An 18,199-nucleotide genomic window follows, 5' to 3' on the forward strand; every position below is an offset into this window, starting at 1 on the left:
TTTTGGAGTATATTGTGCTTTCTGGCTGCATTTCGATGAGGCGGAGTGTGGATATGATGTGAGTTTCAAAATGGTACCTCGGTGATTGACTGAATAACAATATCTGAATAATTCCTTCTGTGCAGGAGGCATGGATTTCTCATTTCATACATCAGTAGAACCTGCTGCATTACATATACAGATGTGCATAGCCAGAACAAGTCCTTAATGTGTATTAACACTACACATAAAAGTTTCTTCCCTTTCTAAAATGGGGATTTGGGTTCTATATGCATTTGAGCTTCCTTGCGTTTACCTTTTCCATGGAGACATGGATTTTGTAAACTCACTGGTCTGATTCTTAAGGAGAATTGCAGAAAGGGGAATATAGCAATAGAGCTGAGCAAGACCGTTTATGCACTGGAGGTTTCATGCCAGGCTGCGGGCTGGAGTATTAGTTGTGGCAGGTTTCCCCGCCTCTTCCTGCACCCACATAGAGGAACATTTGGCCCAGTGCACCTCATCCGCCTCCGATTTGTACTCCTGCATGAGAGCTAGGGCAGTGAAGTTCCCAGTGCATAAACGGTCCAAGAGTCCAGTAGCACCTTAAAAACTAACAAATCATTGGCATGGCATAAAGTTTGGTTTAGAGCCGTTCCTCAGTGCAACAGGATTCCTCAGGAGGTGATGGGTTTGCCTTCTTTGGAAGTTTTTAAGCAGAGGCTAGAGAGCCATCTGGCCGAAATGTTGTTTCTGTGAACTGAGGCAGATTGTGAGTAGGTGGGCAGAAAGGATTGTGTCAGCTCTTGTGGCCTGTTCTTGCATGGCCAGGGAGATGCCGATTGCCACTTTGGGTTTGAGGGATGAATTTCTTTCAGGTGAAACTGGCCAGGGATGTTGGGGTTTTGGAAGAGGCATCTGGGCATGGAATTGCGGTTGAACAGGTAGTTCAAACTGTGGTTGAACAGGTAGTTGTGAGTTCCTGCATTGTGCAGGGGGTTGGACCAGATGACCCTGGAGATCCCTTCCATGATTCTACAATTCACCATTCCTGTCCTTAGTGAGGAAAAACCAACTAGGGCCATTTCCGCATGGAGGCGGCCAAGGTGCACTGCCTGCTGGTTATAGATTCGCGCCCATTAACTGTACGGTTTCTGTCTCCCTGACAGGAGTCTCCTCTTGCTTTATCCCCCAGTCTTATCCCAGGTTTTTACTTCCTGACCAGTCAGGTGGTTGAATGAAAGTCAGGAAAACCTGTCCCCCCCCCCCCCGTTTTGGCTTGTCAATCACTGTGATGTGGCATCAGCTACCAATCACCTTTCAGCACCATATTCTCACATCTTAGCAGCTTCCCCAGAAGGGAACAACAAGAAGAAGAGTTGGTTCTTATTTCCCACTTTTCTCTACCAGGAGTTTCAAAGCAGCTTACAATTACCTCCTCTTTCCTCTCTCTACAACAGACACCCCGTGAGGTAAGTGAGGCTGAGAGAGCCCTGATAGTACTGCTCTGTCAACAGCTTTATCAGGGCTGTGAGGAGCCCATGGTCACCCAGCTGGCTGCATCTGGAGGAGCGCGGAATCAAATCCAGCTTGCCATATTAGAAGTTGCTGCTCCTGACCACTACACCAAGCTGGCTCTTTCCTTTTCCTGAAAGTGGATCAAGGAAAAGAATCCTTGAGGTACATAGAACTCTATTTGCATCGGAAAATGCATTGGATCTGAGAAGCTATTTATGGACTATCGGGAAGCCGTAAGAATAAATGACACGAGGCAAGGGTCTGTGCGAAGAAGCCCCCAGATCAGAAGGCACTGCGGTATTTATTACATTCCCCCCAAGTTAGACAAAGGAAATTCCTGAAGGCATCGTGTGCTTTCAGGACTGGTTTAGGTTACATTCCAAGCCATATAAGGAAATAGGTCAAAAAGGCCATCTCAGACTAGGGTTAGATGCAGCAGCTTTAGCTGAAAAGGGGTGTGGTTTGCCAGCACCGAACAGCCAAACTCCTACAATGGACTTCATTGTGTTTCAGTATTTTCAACATCTGCCTTCAAGGAAAAAAAAAAAAAAAAAGAAAATAGTTTTGAGACTCTTTGGAACATAAACCCACAATGACGGCTTGAACTTGAGTCTTTTTTCGATTTCGGAGGACCACCCAAGCATGCCTAACTATCAGGCTGAACAGTATGCGTTGCCTTATCTGATTACCAACTGGAGTGGATCTAAAGTAATGGAAATAGATGCTTTTAGCTGAATTCACTTTGTGTAAAGATACAGGAGGACTTCCGGGGGAGTTGTTTTCCCCCTTGTGCTTGCGCTTCATATGCAAAGGCAATGCTTAGCTCAAAAGACAAGACAATAATTAGTTTTCTTTGTTGAACTGCACTAGAAAGGGCTGTTGTTTTTCAGTTATTGGGGAGGCAGCGAAATTGGTTTTTTTCAGGGTTGTTTAATAGGATGCAGATGAAGCTAAAACATCTGAATCTAGGGGGGGCTGTTGGAGTGAGATGCATTTGAAAGAAACAGTTGGCACAACTGGTAAATTCATCTCAGGACTGAGAATTTTGCATTGCCTCTGATTTAGAAGGAAAGTTACTGACTGCAGGTCCATAGAGTATATCACACCTTTCTAAAATTTTAAAACCGGTACCGTCACACAATTTCAATTTCATGTATGATGCAGAAAAATGGGACATAAATGCTATTGTAGAAGGCAGTTGCATTTGAAATGTGGTATTGGCGGCAGGTTTTATAGACCGGGTGGACCACCAAAAAGACTGATAAGCGGATCTAGATCAAATCAAGCCTGATCTCTCCTTAGAAGCTAAAATGACTAAACTGAGGCTATAGTGCTTTGGTCATATTATAAGAAGGCAGGAGTCACTGGAAATGACAATCATGCTAAGAACAGTTGAAGGCATCAGGAAAAGAGGAAGACCCACCATGAGATGGATTGACTCAGTCAAGGAAGTCATAGCTTTCAGTTTGCAAGACCTGAGCAATCCATATTTTGATGCATGAATAGAGTTGCTAACTCTGAGTCGGAGATTCTGGGTTTGAGCCGGGAGAAAGTGGGGTTTAGGGAAGAGAGAGTGTCGTGTATGATGGAACCCCTCATCACTGGACTGGCACACAGTGCCCAATGACCCATGGCATTCACCACCAGTCTAGGCTTATGCCAAAGCCAGAGACTTCAGGTTTTCTAGTCAGCCAGGACTCATGCCTGGCCAGACAATTTTTGACTTGACCAAAACCACCTGTCTGACCTGACAGTTGGGACCCACATGCTCTGCATTCCTTCCTCCACCACTCCAGGTCCGTAGCCCTTGTATCACAGGATCCTGTCCACTGGATCAAATTGACAGAGGCCTGTTTGCCAGAATGCCTCAAAATAAAACTGCTGAATGAGAGTAAAGTACCGACTTCATCAAGGATTCCTGGGTATTTTTAGAATACAATTTAGAGGCTATTTTTAGTCATCTCCTTTGCATGGAGCATCCTTGTACCACAGTCTATATATAACCCTTGGAGTTGCATGGCAGTGCAAGCATAGCTGATTCCTGGGATTTCGGTGCATGCTTCATTTGGGAGCAGGTGTTGCTCAAAGCCTTCCTACCAAGGAACGAATGAACCTCCCCCACCACGTTTTGGAAGGGGCTGGCGTGCAGCTGCTGAGACATTGCGAGCCGCTCCCTCAGCAGCTGAGCTTTCGCCGGCTTCGACATCTCTCCTCTTGCCCAAGGTCCCACTCCCACCTCCCCAAGCTACGCTTGGCAGCAGGTAGAATTGCTAAACACACAATATGTCGGATGCATAACTTGCCAGAGCAGGCATGAAAAATGAGGCATTTTGTTTCTCAGTCCCTTGCGTCTTCTGGTTTATACCTTCATTCTAGACCAGGATTTTCCAGTGATCTCGGCCAAGGACGCTTATTTAGGGAGGGCGGAATAGTCAGCCACAGCTTCTCCTGCACATACATGGCATATGCAAATACAACTGCAAGAACACTAATGCTTATTTTTCAAGAGTACCAATGGCTTTGGTTACTATAATTTACAGTATAGATATAAATAACAAAAAAGTTACTAAAACAACCCTTCCTCCCTCCCTCCCTCCCTCCCTCCCTTCCTTCCTTCCACAGACCTACTCTAGCTCAAGATCACCAAAATCAACAGGCTTAGCCTATGTATAGAGTTACAGTGTTAATTCAAATGTATCAAAAGATTATCAGTATTTAGTTTTTATTTTCTGTTGTTCTTTGGTTGTATTGTTTTAATGGATTTGTTAAAGGCAAACATATATATATATTTATGATAATCATGCCTATATTTCTGTTTCTCTCCCTCTAGGGAGACCGCACACCAAGAGAACAGTGTGCTGGAACCTTCAAATAGCTTTTAGAAGCATGAATCATGACACTATCGATAGACCCTCTCATATTGGGAGTGAGGACAATGTAACTGCTGACATGCCTCCATCCACATAACAAAACATAGATCAGATCATATGTCTTCCTCATCCCTTGTCATACCCCTCCCAAACAACAAAAAAAGAAAAGGAAAGGAACAAGAAACCTTGGAATGGATTCAGAATCATTTGGTGACTTCCATTGATTTCCCCTTCCTGATTTCCCCTCAGCCTCACATAATTCCTTGGGGTCCCTGATCCAGAGGAGCAGCGATGGATGATTTGCAGCTGGTTGCAGTGGGAGGAGGGAGGCAAGAAAGTTCTATTCTGCTGGTAGAACATGTAGACTGGATTCAACCCTTCATATGAGGAAGGGACTCCCTTGGCACTCTTGGTTGATCACTTGTCAGCCAGCTCAGTGACTTTAAACTTGTCCGAGCACGAGGCAGGGCAAGGTGGGGAAAGAAGAAGAAGAAGAAGAAGAAGAAGAAGAAGAAGAAGAGTTGGTTCTTAGATGCCGCTTTTCTTTACCCGAAGGAGACTCAAAGCGGCTTAAATTCACCTTCCTTTTTCTCTGCCCACAACAGACCCCGATGAGGTAGGTGAGAGAGCCCTAATATTACTGAAGAAAAAGAAGAGCTTGTTCTTATATGCCGCTTTTCCCTACCCGAAAGAGTCTCAGAGGCATCAATATGCCTTCTCTAATGCAATCCCATGCAGAGTTCCTCCAGTTCAGTGAGTTTAAAGGTATCCCCTGTGCAAGCACCGGGTCATGTCTGACCCTTGGGGTGACGCCCTCCAGCGTTTTCATGGCAGACTCAATACGGGGTGGTTTGCCAGTGCCTTCCCCAGTCATGACCGTTTACCCCCCAGCAGCAAGCTGGGTACTCATTGAGTCAGTGAGTTTAGGCTGGAATAATTCTCTGCATCCAATGGCATAATCAGTTTCGTTCACACTGTTTGCTGTGGTTAATGAAGGGAAGATTGGGGAAGATAAAATGAACGCGCATCCTCATTTTTATGGATCCTGCTGTTCCCGAGCAGATTGACAGAGAATCTGGCAGTGCCTTTCAATGTTTCCAGTGCAGTTGCTTGCACTGGCTAGGAAGTACCAATTGTTCTCTGGTTCCTTGCCTTGAATGAGGCATGGGTGGGAGCGAGAAGAATTCCATTTAGCCCCTCGGAAAGCCGCCTGCAATCCGAGAGAGCTCTCTGTCTATGCGTGCTACCTTCTTCAGACATGCAGTGCTATCATCCATCATCGGGGCAGATGGATCCCATTTCAGGATTTAGTGACTACAGGGCAAAGCTGAGCTTCTGCCGCAACAGTAAACAGGAGGTACTGGTTGCAGCAAGGCAAGGAAGCAAAGGAATCCAGCTCCCAGTCACTATATGCTGCTGGGGTGAATAGATGCCAATGGAAGGGTCAAAGCTGCATGACACACACAAGTAAGGACATGGAATGTGAGAAGAGTGCATCAAGGAAAGCTCAAAATAATAAAACAAGGAATGGAACGTTATAAGAAGAAAAAGAGTTGGTTTTTATGCCCTGTTTTTCACTGCCCCAAGGAGTCTCAAAGCGGCTTACAATCGCCTTCCCTTTCCTCTCCCCACAACAGACACCCTGTGAGGTAGGTGGGGCTGAGAGAGCTCTGAAAGGACTGCTGTGTGAGAACCGCTCTAAACAGAACTGTGACAAGCCCAAGGTCACTCAGCTGGCTGCGTGTGGAAGAGCAGGGAATCAAACCCGGCTCTCCAGATTAGAGGCCGGCGCTCTTAACTACTACACCACAACATTGGAAACTTGGATGTGAGTGAACAAAAGTGGCCTGAATTAAGACATTTTTCAGTTAGAAAATTACATTGTGTTCTATTCTGGAAAGGCCCAATTCAGAAGAAACAGTGTTGTCCGATTTGTAAGACGTGGCTTTACACAAGCAATCAGGGGACGTAATCCAAAGTCTGACTGAATTCTAACAGAATTCATTGAAAGCCTATCAACATAAACATCATTCAAGTTTAGATTCAGGGAAGAAATGGAAAGCTTTTATGCAAGTGTCTGGGAAGAAATTGATCACACACTTCAAGGAGATGTGCTGGTAATCATAGATGATTGGAATGCAAAAGTAGGAAAGAAGGCAGAATCAAATATTGTTGGAAAATTTGGGCTAGGATTTTGAAATGAAGTCAGAGTGTGACTCACAGAATGTCGTGAAGCCAACACATTTTTCATTACAAATACATTACTTCAAATTTGTTTACATGGACATTGCTAGATGACCAATACAGGAATGAAACAGATTATATAGCAGCAGAAAATGGAGCTCTATTCTCTCTCTGCTAAAATGAGAACAAGATTGCAGTGTAGATTATGGATTGTTAATATAAAAAATGTATACCTCATCTGAAGAAAAACAATCATAATGACAAAATATAATCTAAATATAATTTATTCAGACATTCAAGACCATGTTTAGCCTGGAAAGAATCATAGAATCATAGAACAACCTGGTTTACCAGGACACTGGACATGTCTCTTTATAAGATCATAGAATCATAGAATAATAGTGTTGGATGCGATCTCCTGGGTCATCTAGTCCAACCCCCTGCACTATGCTGGACACTCACAACCCTATCACTCATCCACTGTAACCTGCCACCTCATTGAAATTTCACAGAATCAGCCTCTCCGTCAGATGGCTATCCAGCCTCTGTTTAAAAATTTCCAAAGATGGAGAACCCACCACCTCCCAAGGAAGCCTGTTCCACTGAGAAACTGCTCTGTCAGGAACTTCTTCCTGATGTTTAGATGGAATTTCTTTTGGATTTATCTTAGATGACTAAGAGGTGATATAATAGCTATCTCCAAATACTTGAAGGGCTGTCACAGAGGATGAAGAGTTGTTGTTTTCCGTTGCCTCAGAGGGTTGGACCAGAGCCAATGGGTTGAAATTTATTTGAAATGAATTTTCATCTAAACATCCGGAAGAAGTTCCCAACAACTAGACTTCCTCAGTGGAACTGGATTCCTTGGGAAGTAGTGGGTTCTAGATAGATAGCCATCTGTCAGAAATGCTGATTCTGTGAATTTAGGTAGATTATGATTGGGTGGGCAGAAGGGTATGTGCCAGTGCTTGCCTCTTGTGGCCCTTTCTTGCATGCCCAGGGAAATGCCAATGGCTACTTTGGGGTTAGAAGGCAAATTTCTTCCAGGCCAGACTGGCCAGTGATTCTGGGTTTTTTTTGGGGGGGGGGCATCATCTGGGCATGGAATTGGGATAATTATGGGAGGGCAGGTAGTTTTGAATTTCCTGTATTCTGTAAGGGGTTGGACTATATGACTTTGGAGGACTCCTCCAACTCTATGATTCTATGACAAGAACATATTTGCAATTGAACATGTCCCAGAAGGACTGTTGGTTGACCAGAATAAAAGGTGACAAAAACATAGTCGGAACTCTAAATGCAACTTCTCAATGACTTGCATGTAGGGACAAAGCTACAATGACTACGCTGAGGCTATTGTACTTTACGAGAGGACAAAAGTCCCTGGAAAAGGCAAGAAATGCTAGGAAGAGTTGAAGACAGCAGCAGAAGAGGAACATGTGATGAACTGACTCAACAGGCGAAGCGATGGTCTACGGTTTGCAAGACCTGAGCAAGATGGTCAGTGATAGGTCAATTGGGAGGTCATTAATTCATGGGATCACTGTAAGTTGGAAGTGACTTGGCAGCATGTAACTCACAAACATCTTCACAGAATCACAGAATCATAGAGTTGGAAGGGGCTATACAGGCCATCTAGTCCAACCCCCTGCTCAATGCAGGATCAGCCCAAAGCATCCTAAAGCATCCAAGAAAAGTGTGTATCCAACCTTTGAAAAGTGTGTATCCAGTCTTCTGTGTCTAGTCCTCAGTCTTTTTCCTAGGGCCATTTCGCACAGAGCTCAAAGTTGCTATTTGGTTGCCGTTTGTGAAAGCGCTACTTCAAGTAGCGAAATGTAACTAGCCGTGCCCGTAACGCACAGCTGCGGTTTTTGCGGAATTTGGCACTTTCACTTCTCGCCACTTTCGTAACCCACAGGCTTCCGGTTCTCCGTCTTATCGCTACAAAGGAGGTCCCTTTTTAGCGCTTCTGGCCTCCCGTGCCCGTCAATCAAACTGCAGGCACACCTTTGACCTCGACCCTAAAGCCGAACTTGTCGGGGTTCCCTTTTTTTTTAAAAAACCCAGGAAACCCCGTAGCAACGCGTTATCGTCCAATCATTGGCGCCCTTGGAACGTGTTTTCTATTGTTTTCTAGGAACCAGATGCATTGACATGTTTGATTGGTTAATCCCCGCCCACAGTACACGCCCACAGGTTACCTGCTTATATGCACCTGGGCAGACACGCGGTCGGCCTCACTCTTTTGTTTGCGTAGCCTACTGCCCGCAGCACAGGTCAACGTTGCAATGGAGAGGCTTATTTTTCAATTGCTGGCTTACATGCTCGCGGTGGTCCAGCGCATGAATACCGCCTTGTCGCGTCGGACGTATGCTATCGCGGAGTACCGAGAACGGGTGGCCGGAACGCTGACCAGCAGCAGAAGACGTTCTGTAAGGGTAACCATGGCGGCCAAGAAACGCTGGCAAGCTCTGGCAGAGGTCCGGTTCCCCCCCCGGTTCTGGGTGGACGAACGATCCTCTGACTGGTGGGAGAATTTTGTGTGGACTCGCTGGGATGATGACCACTGGATTGCCAACTTCAGGATGTCGAGGGGGACATTTTTTGAACTCGTGGAGGCTCTACGTGGACGCATGGAGAGGCAAGTCACTGGCATGCGGCGCCCCGTTCCAGTTGAAAAAAGGGTGGCTGCCGCATTGTGGTACTTGGCCACCCCTCAGTACTTCCGGACAGTAGCCCAGCAATTCGGACTCGGAGTCACTACGGTTGGCGATATCCTTAAGGAGTTCTGCCTCGCCATGGAGGCGGAATTGTTCAGCAAAGTCGTGTGCCTCGGAGACCGGCTTGGAGCGGTGAGTGTCATTCTATTCCCTTTTGCCCTTTAAATTTTTTTTCTTGTTTGACAGGTCAGCAACGAAGACGCGATACACCCCACGCTGACATGCAATGGCTTATATTCTTTTCTTTCCCTTATTCCAGAGTATGGACGGGTTTGCCAGGCTTGGATTCCCGCATTGTTTTGCGGCCGTCGATGGAAGCCACATCCCTATCCGTGCCCCCGGGGGAAGCATAAAAGAGTACGGGAACAGGAAGGACTTTTGCTCTGTTCTCCTGCAAGGAACAGTGGACTTCTCCGGCCGGTTTATCGATGCCGAGGTGGGGTGGAGTGGCAGGAGGCATGATGCCCTTGTTTTCAGGGAATCCAACCTCAGGAAAGCCATGGACGAAGGGGTCTTTGTTCCAGGAAACCCCACCGCCACCATTGAGGGCGTGCGTGTGCCGGCGTTGGTCCTCGGGGACGGAGCCTACCCATTACGACGCTGGCTCATGACTCCCTACAAGCGGCCAAGGACGGACGTGCAGAGCCACTACAACCTCAGTCACTCCCGGGCAAGGAATGTAGTGGAGCGTGCCTTTGGACGTTTGAAGTCACGGTTCCGTTGTTTAATGTCACGACTCCATGTACATATTGACAATGTGACTCCGCTGATAATCGCATGTGTGATTTTGCACAACATATGCGAGGACAAGGGACATAACATCCCCTTCCCTGAGGACGAACCTGAACCTGTAGTCCTTCAGGATACACAGGACATCCCTGAAGCAAGGAGAAAAAGGATATATGCTGAGGGGTGCAAGGTTCGGGACGCCATAGCCACCCACATCTACAGAAACAGGAGGCGTGTTTAATTGTTTTTCCTACTCTGTTGTTGAATAAAGTTTTGTGTTCTTTGTTTAACCTTGTCTTGTGCGGTTTGTGTACTTTGCCAGCAAAAAAACGGGGATTCTCTGGTCCAAAAGCACTTTGACAGCCCTAAATGCTAACTCCCCACTGAAATTGACAAACACAATACGGAAGCGCTGAATGGGGAAAGTTCGGGGAGGCGGGTAGCCAGGAAGTATTGGCGACCCCTGTCAAACCGGAGGATCAATCCACTTATGTTCCAAGGAATAATTTTATTGGTGGGCAGCTTTGATACATTTAAAAAACGGGGTGGTCGATCGGAGCAACGCACGTTCGTTCCCTAACCGTCATTCCGAAGATGCCGAAGCCACGGAAGGGCTCCTTCTGGCAGCGCGCCGAGGCTGAGGCACTTCTGGAGCTGGTGCTACAATCAAAAAGTGTTGGCCGCCTAATGGCCAGCACCCACTGCCACACCAAGGGTGCCTACCTGGTGTTGGCTTCAAAGCTGAGGGAGAGGGGCTATGTCCGGACCTGGGAGCAGGTCCGGACAAAATTCAAGCGCCTTAAGCTGGACTTCCTAAACAGTCTGGAACAGTGGGGGGGGATCCCGCAGCCAAGTGGGAGGACGGTCTTCCACGACCAGATGGTGAAAATATGGGAGAAGGCTGGGAAGCCCCCCCTGGACATGAGGAGGCATATGGGTGAGTGCTGCCCTCGTTGTGTTTTGCCCTTAAACATGCATGGAATGACTAGCTGCCTCTTTCCCCTACTGTCCCCAATGAAATTCGAGAAAGTATTTAGATGCTGTCAACCCCCTCAGACTTAGCCAGCCAGTACTGTAGAACCACTTTGGTTATGCGCTTAGACTCTAACTGTGGTGTGTCCACCAGCTGTGTTTCATCTCTGTTTTGTGTGCTTTTAATTATGATTTGTCTTTTTCTTTGCCCAGCCACACAATCACCATCCAAGCTGGCAACAGCACCTGAGCGTGAGGAGGGGGAGGAAGAGGGACCTTCCACCTCGGGACAGGCTGCAGGTGAGAGTTTTATGTCTGTGAGGGAGACCCATGTGTGTGTACCCACACGGAGCCATATGGGAGCCTGATGTGATGCTTCCTTTTGGAGTGTGATCAAATTCTTTGTTTGATTTCTATAGCTGAAACTGTGGAGGCAAGGCTGCGTGCCATGGAGGCCAGAGTTACTTCCCTGGAGGCTCAAGTGGCGGAGCTGAAAGGGGAGATTGAGCAGCACAGGCAACAGAGGGAGGCGGAAGAGCGTAGGTTATGTTCCCCACTGCCCAACTCTTCTCACACTGTGGCTAAGGCCACTTAAAAGTGTATGCATGTAAACTAAAGAAATTTGAAAATATGTGTGGTACTAATGTGTACTTTTTCTCCCTCCCCACAGTTAAGAAGAAGGAGGACGAAGAGCTCTTCCGGCGCAAAGTTAGGGGGACCGTGGGACGGCTGTGCAGGAGAGTTAGGGCGATGGAAGGGGCTGGGGAGGGGAGCGGTGGTACCTGAGTTTTGTTTCCTGTTTGTGTTTTGGGGTAGGGGTTGGGGGGGGGGGCTCCAAGTTTCATTCCCCAATGTTTTTCCCCTGTTAAATGTATACTTTTGTTAAAAAAAATTGGTTTTCCAGGGGGGTGGGGGGTGGTGGTGCTGGTGGGGCTCCAAGTTTCACTCCCTAATGTTTTTCCCCTGTTAAAATGTTTTTTAAAATAAAATGTTATTGCAAATTTTATAACAAGACTCCAGTGTGACTTCTTAAACTCGCACATATTTAACCCCACACCACACTCCTAAAACTCCTAGAACTAACACCCCTCCAACCTCCAACCCACACAGCAGTACCACAATATACACAATCACTAGAGAGGCCGCTTTCAGCCTTGCAGATTCTACAGTAGGGTACACAGAGACAGAGTCAAAAATATAAACTTTATTCAACAAACAACAAAACACAGATAACATGAAATAGAAAAAGTGGGCAAAACTAGGAGGGGGAGTACTTGTCTGCTGGTTTTATTTTTCTCTTTCCGAGAATAGTCCTCCTTCTTGTTTGGGTGGAGGCATTCTGAGAGGGAGTCGGTGGGGTGGGTGCTGGAAGTGGTGGTGTTGGTGTGGGTGGTGGTGGGGGGGCGATTTGTGGAGGGTAGGCCCTTTCCATGACCGCTACAGCCCTCTCCATGAGTCTCCTTATCAGACGCACCTCCTCCACGCCTTCGCGTAGGATTTGGTTTGTCTCTCTAAGGACTGCCCTCAATTTTCTCCCCTCCTGGGCAATGAGTGTGAGCATGGCTTGGTCAGCGGCCGCGGCACGCCGTGACTCCTCATAGCAGTGCTCAAGGAGCCTCTCTCCCACGCTTGTCAAGACGGAGACGCGCCTCAGCCTGCCGCGTTCCCTCGTAAGCCTCTCCTCTGCTGGGAGCGCACCTCTAGGTGGTGGGCTGCCTGGAGCCAGGGGTGGTTCCTCCTCCTCATCTGAAAGAACCTCTGTTGGCAAAAAATGAGAAACAAAACTGTTAGTAACATCAAAAAAGTCAAAACACACCATGGTGGACATGGTGTTCTTTTTTGTCCCCGTGTTTTCCTGCCAAGAATTTAAACAATCCCCGGCGAGCACATGGCTATTGTTTGTTTGCCCATGGTGTGCTTTTACTTTTGCCTACTTTCACAGCAGGACTCTCAACAATTAAAAGGGAGCACATGGTTAGTGCCTAGCGACATTGTCCTGCAGCTATGGCTCGAAAGGAACAGGTCATGCACGCTCACCATCTTGAATCTGTATCCGCCTGCGCCGGGCAGGAGGTCCAAGCACCCTAGGCTGTTCCTCCTCCTGTGTTCCGGGTATGAAATCTGCAAAAAAAGGAAAAAAAACAGATCTAGGACCAAAGGGTGGCAAAGCCAGCTTCAAAGCCTACACCAGCAACGCAGAGGGACTCTCTTCTTTCTCTTAGCAGTGCTGCTGCCCTGCACAAACAGAAAAGCACAAAGCAGTTAAAACAGCCCCCCCCCCTATTTTTACTAATACCTACCAATGTTAGTTGATGCCCCCGAATCACTATCCACGTCAGGTGCTGCTGGAGACTCTAGGGGCCCCGTCCCTGGCAACTGTGTCTCTGTGGACAAGAGCAGAAAATAGTGAAAAACGAGCAAGCATACACCATGAACCACAAAGCAAGCTCCCAAAGTTGTGAGCCAAAGTACTGCAGAAGGCCTATGGGCGAGGCATGCTGCAAATATTTTGGGGCTGTTGGTTAAACATGACCGTTTCAAATACTAACCACATCAAGCACTCCACAGCCAACCATCTTAATAAATCTTTTAAAAATTAAAATTAAATTATAAAATTAAAACCGTTTCAAATAGTAACCACAGCAAGCACTCCACAGCCTACCTTCTTTTAAAATCTTTTAAAAATTAAATTATAAAATTATAAAATTAAAACCGTTTCAAATAGTAACCACAGCAAGCACTCCACAGCCTACCGTATTATGCGTTGCAACGAACACACGAGAAAACGATGCCCAAACGTCAGAACACACATTTGCTTAAAAGGAAATATAAAATAAAAAGAAAATCACTTACCGGAGGCAAGGGGCGTTTGCTCAGGAGCCTCCTCTGGCTCCCCAGGAACGATGGCGATCAGGTCCAGCGTTACCGATTCCGCGGCTCGTTGCTGGACGGGGGGTGGAGGGCGAAAGCTGGAGGAGGTTCCCTCGCCGGGATCCTCCTCAGCGGGTGGTTCCTCGACCGGGGCAGCCGGCTTCCGAACCACCTTAAGGCTCCGGCCGACGCGCTTCGGCCTGCCGGATCCTTCCCCGTCCCCGTACAGCTGGCGCTGCTCCTCGAAGTAGGGGCAGGTCACCTTTTCGTTGCCGGAACCCTTGTTATGGTTCACGGCTCTCATGTACTCTGCCCTCATTGTCTTGGTCTTCGACCGGCATTCAAGGCCGGTCCTGTTGTGGCCCAGGGCGCGCATCTTAATAGCCACTTGTTCAAAAACCTCCCTATTCCTGTGGGAGGACTGGAACGCGTCCTGGATTTTCTCCTCCGAGAAAATCCCGATCAGGTCCCTGATCTCCGCGTCCCTCCAAGTTGGGCCACGGCCGGTTGCAGGGACGGACGAGGCTTGAGAAGACGATTCCATGTTGCTTTTGCTAGTAGCTGAGCAAAATGGTGGTGGGAGGTGCAGGGTGCAACGGATCATATACCTTCCCGCACACAAAGACAAAGGGACTAGCCGGCTCCTGATTGGTGGAGGGCAGCAGGGGACACGCACATTGGCCACATCAGGTCACATGTCACGTTCAAAACTCCTCGCGCGGGAACAGGATCTGCTCCTAATGGCCAGATTGGCGCCCTTGTTGTTTGACTTAACGCATGCGCGTATTCGTTTACACGCGAGAAGAGCAGTTTGAACATGCAGCGGGCGCCATTTTAGGAAAATGTCCGCCATTACACAAACGCATGCCGGTGTTCAACCGAGAGCAAGTGCGGCAGTACTCGGCAGTTCCCCAATAATATTCACCAGCCACAGCATAAATCAACCAAACATGACATGTAACTGGCGTACGTTCGTTGGCACGCTCAGAGGAATGTTTTTTAAAATGAACGGGGGACGGCGACTCCGCTTGCCGGAGGTCTAGCCGCCAATGGAAGGGGTTGTCCGCACCCAAGCACAAGCACGCACCGGGAACCACACAAAGACCCACTACACATAAGCCGCCCCTCATGATATCACCTCGAATCATGTCTATTGAACCCCTGTAAGCTAAGCAGGAGACTGCGAGCGGCGACCGTTCGTTGGCACGCTCAGAGGAAAATTTTTTAAAATGAACGGGGGACGGCAACTCCGCTTGCCGGAGGTCTAGCCGCCAATGGAAGGGGTTGTCCGCACCCAAGCACAAACACGCACTGGGAACCACACAAAGACCCACTACACATAAGCCGCCCCTCATGAAATCACCACGAATCACGTCTATTGAACCCCTCTAAGCTAAGCAGGAGACTGCGAGCGGCGAATGTTCGTTGGCACGCTCAGAGGAAAATTTTTTAAAATGCTCCCTGTACGTTGACTCCGCTAGGACTGGCCGATGGTAGACGGGGTTTTAAGCTTTGGGCAAATTTTGGGAACGTGACGGTGTGTGCCACTGTGCTTGTGAAAAACTCTTGTGGTGTCCGGGCAGAATTTCCGAAAGTGATCGTGCTTGAAAGCCAGTCGCTGTCCCGTTGCCTCGTAGATCCCCGCTCGCTCGGAGAAAAAAAAAATGGCGAACAGTTCGCCGGAAGTTTGGAGGACAGGCTCGGGAGGAGGGACTTTGAAGAACCCGCAACAATGGTAACGCACAGGTCTTTAGCGCTACTGTTGCAGATTGGTTGCAGGAGTGTATCGCTATCCGGAGGGTGAATCCAGTTTTCTGGATTCCCCTAGAAGCGCTACAACGAAGCGCTTTTTGCGGGTCGGTTTCAGGATTGTTGCAGATTGTTTACGACGTCGTGCGTTATGGCAAATTAGTAGCGTTTTCAATCAGCAACCATTGTGCTATTTTTAAGCCGTGGGAAATGCCCCCTATTCTTTGCAGTATGTATTTTTTAATTCATTACAGAATTTGCAATATCATACTCTTTCTTTTGTTTAAAAGCCTGCCTTCATTCACGGATCCAGATGTCGTCGGTGTTCCTATATCAGACTTTGTCCATATCTGAATGTTACTCTGAACTTCTAAACTCCACACGATTGTAGCAACCTTAACTTTGTCTGGCTAGCAGCTCAAACTTTCAGTGACTTTTTAGGACAAGTTTTATTCCGAGGAAGAAAAATGTCAAGAGGACTGCTGTTCTGGAAGTAATTTTTCATACCTCTCCTCAGCATCAGTCCTTTTGTATTCTTCGTACGACTAGTCTGTGGCAAACGTAAAGCCAGGATTTTGCCCCTCAGCTTTATTTTGTGAGGATTTATCTCTTAACAAACGAAACTCCAGACTGGGAAATAATGTCTTTGCCCTGGATGTCTGGTGAAAAATAACCTCTTGAAGAAAATAGCTAGGCTTTTTAATAGCACCAGACAGCAAATATTGTACTCAGTGAAAGCACAGAGGTCTAAGGGCTTTGAGACATTTCAAGGAAAATTAACAACAGTTCCCAGAACAGCCGGGTTTCAAAGATGACAGCTCCGTTTAAAATCATCTTAAGCCTGTGTGAGTCTCCTTCCGATAGTGCAGTCGGCAGGCAAGAAAAACCTGGAGCTACTCCAAATGTCATTCCTACGTGTCTGTGCTTTCTTTGGCTGACGGAAACTTGATGGCCACTTGGAAAATCGGCACCCAAGAAAACAGGGGAAAAGGTTAACAAAGACGGCTCAGCAAATAGAACCTGCAATTTTGTTTTTTTAGGAATAATTGATCTGCTGGTATCTTTTGGCTGTGGATGAGACAGAGAGGGAGAGGAAGAGGGGGGAATAATGGGGGAGACTTCGGAGAAGGGTCGCATATACACTGGAAAATAAATAATAAATTCTTTCCTTTTGAATTCTGCTAAACTATGGCCTCCTCTATGAAGCTAGAGGTAATGCATCTGAGAAAGTTCAAGACATAGCAAAACAAGCTTTTCTGCTTCCAGAGATGAATCAATTGTGAAGCTACTAAGGTATTTCTTTTCACATCCCTGTAGCCCTCAACCCAGCTAAAAAGATTTTTTTTTTTCAAATAGATCTTGTCTGTCATTGTGGAAAGGTCATTTTCATCACCCTCCATCTGCTACATCTGTGTGTCTTTCTTCCTTTCTCACATAAAAAATCCTTTTCTATGTAGGACTTCCTGTTACATTTGGTACCTTTCAATGACTCACAGTTGGAATGATGTGGCTTTGTGCTTCTTAATTTGTTTCCTATAAACATTTCACATGCCTCTCAGAGGAGAGTCGGTCTTTTGTTGACCTCATTCGCAAAAGGAGCTTTGATGCGTTTGGCGTGGGCATCCTGGTCTGGTATCCTTCTGCAACTAATACCACCAGTCTAGAGGATACATCTCAGGGACCCATTATACATGGCAGCACCTACACCAGGCTGTTACCATGCCATTGCAGAGGGGCAAAAATCCCCACCGTCCCCCATGTATGGACGGGGGAGGAGCTCCCCTGTTGCACGCCGTCTGCCCCAGTGCAATGGCCCCATGCACGCAACACGGGGCCAGAAACGCCAGAAGCGCCGGGAGCGCTTTGAAGTGGCAGCAGCGGTGGCAGGGGGGGATTGGGGGCATGGGGCCCCCACTGCACGATGGTGGGGAGCAGCATGCTGCTCTCCCACCATGGTGGGGGCAGGGGGGAACACCTCTGTCAGCTCCACGGAGCCGCAGAGCTGGCAGAGACAAGAGGCATCCCTGCAGGGACACTGTAAGTCGGGGCTTGGCTCCTCTGCTTATGCACAGGGCTAGCCTGACCCTGGGGAGACCCAGGAATGCAGAAGAATCTGCATTTCCTTAACACGGGTTTGACGAGGGCCTGGGCTTGGCAGCGCCCAGGATGGTGGCAACATTGAGCATAATTGGGGATTTTCCCCGAAGCCCTGTGGCCGCGAGTTTGGGGATTCCAGCCCGTGCATAATCGGTCATGGTTTGGTTCTCAGGTCCGACTTGGCCACCATGGGGTTGAATGGTAGGGTTGCTCGTTTCAGGCTGAGAATTCTTGGAGATTTGGGGGTAGAGCCTAGGGAGGATAGGGACCTCACTGGAGCACAGTTCCATAGAGCCAATTGTCCAAAGCACCCATTTCCTCCAAGGATACTAGTCTCTGTAGTGTGGAGATGGATTGTGACTTCAGGAGATCCACAGGTTCTACCTGGAGGCTGTCACCCCTACTGTGTATGTAGGGATGCTGCAATCCTTTTTTTGAATGAAGCCAAAATTGATGGTAGTGATTCTAGTGAGCAAACTCCAAGATCAGCTTGATTGATTGGCCAAAGGC

General features: G+C 47.7%; 1 protein-coding gene and 1 long non-coding RNA gene across 2 annotated transcripts; one reads left to right on the forward strand and one right to left on the reverse strand.

Moving 5' to 3' along the window:
* The first annotated feature begins 11,182 nt into the window (after window positions 1-11,182).
* On the forward strand, window positions 11,183-11,719 carry LOC143828837 (uncharacterized). Its single transcript, XR_013227923.1, has 3 exons — window positions 11,183-11,272; window positions 11,392-11,511; window positions 11,643-11,719. It is a non-coding gene; the product is annotated as an uncharacterized LOC143828837 (long non-coding RNA).
* A 360-nt stretch (window positions 11,720-12,079) lies between these two features.
* On the reverse strand, window positions 12,080-14,687 carry LOC143830718 (uncharacterized). The gene is made up of 4 exons (XM_077323605.1): window positions 13,826-14,687; window positions 13,273-13,356; window positions 13,010-13,093; window positions 12,080-12,730 (listed from the first exon to the last, which is right to left on the reverse strand). Exons 1-4 carry the CDS (start codon window positions 14,445-14,447, stop codon window positions 12,231-12,233), a joined length of 1,290 nt encoding a protein of 429 aa, XP_077179720.1. The 5' UTR covers window positions 14,448-14,687; the 3' UTR covers window positions 12,080-12,230.
* Window positions 14,688-18,199: the final 3,512 nt, after the last annotated feature.

Source organism: Paroedura picta, chromosome 2 (assembly GCF_049243985.1).
Source record: "Paroedura picta isolate Pp20150507F chromosome 2, Ppicta_v3.0, whole genome shotgun sequence".
Taxonomy (NCBI): Eukaryota; Metazoa; Chordata; class Lepidosauria; order Squamata; family Gekkonidae; genus Paroedura; species Paroedura picta.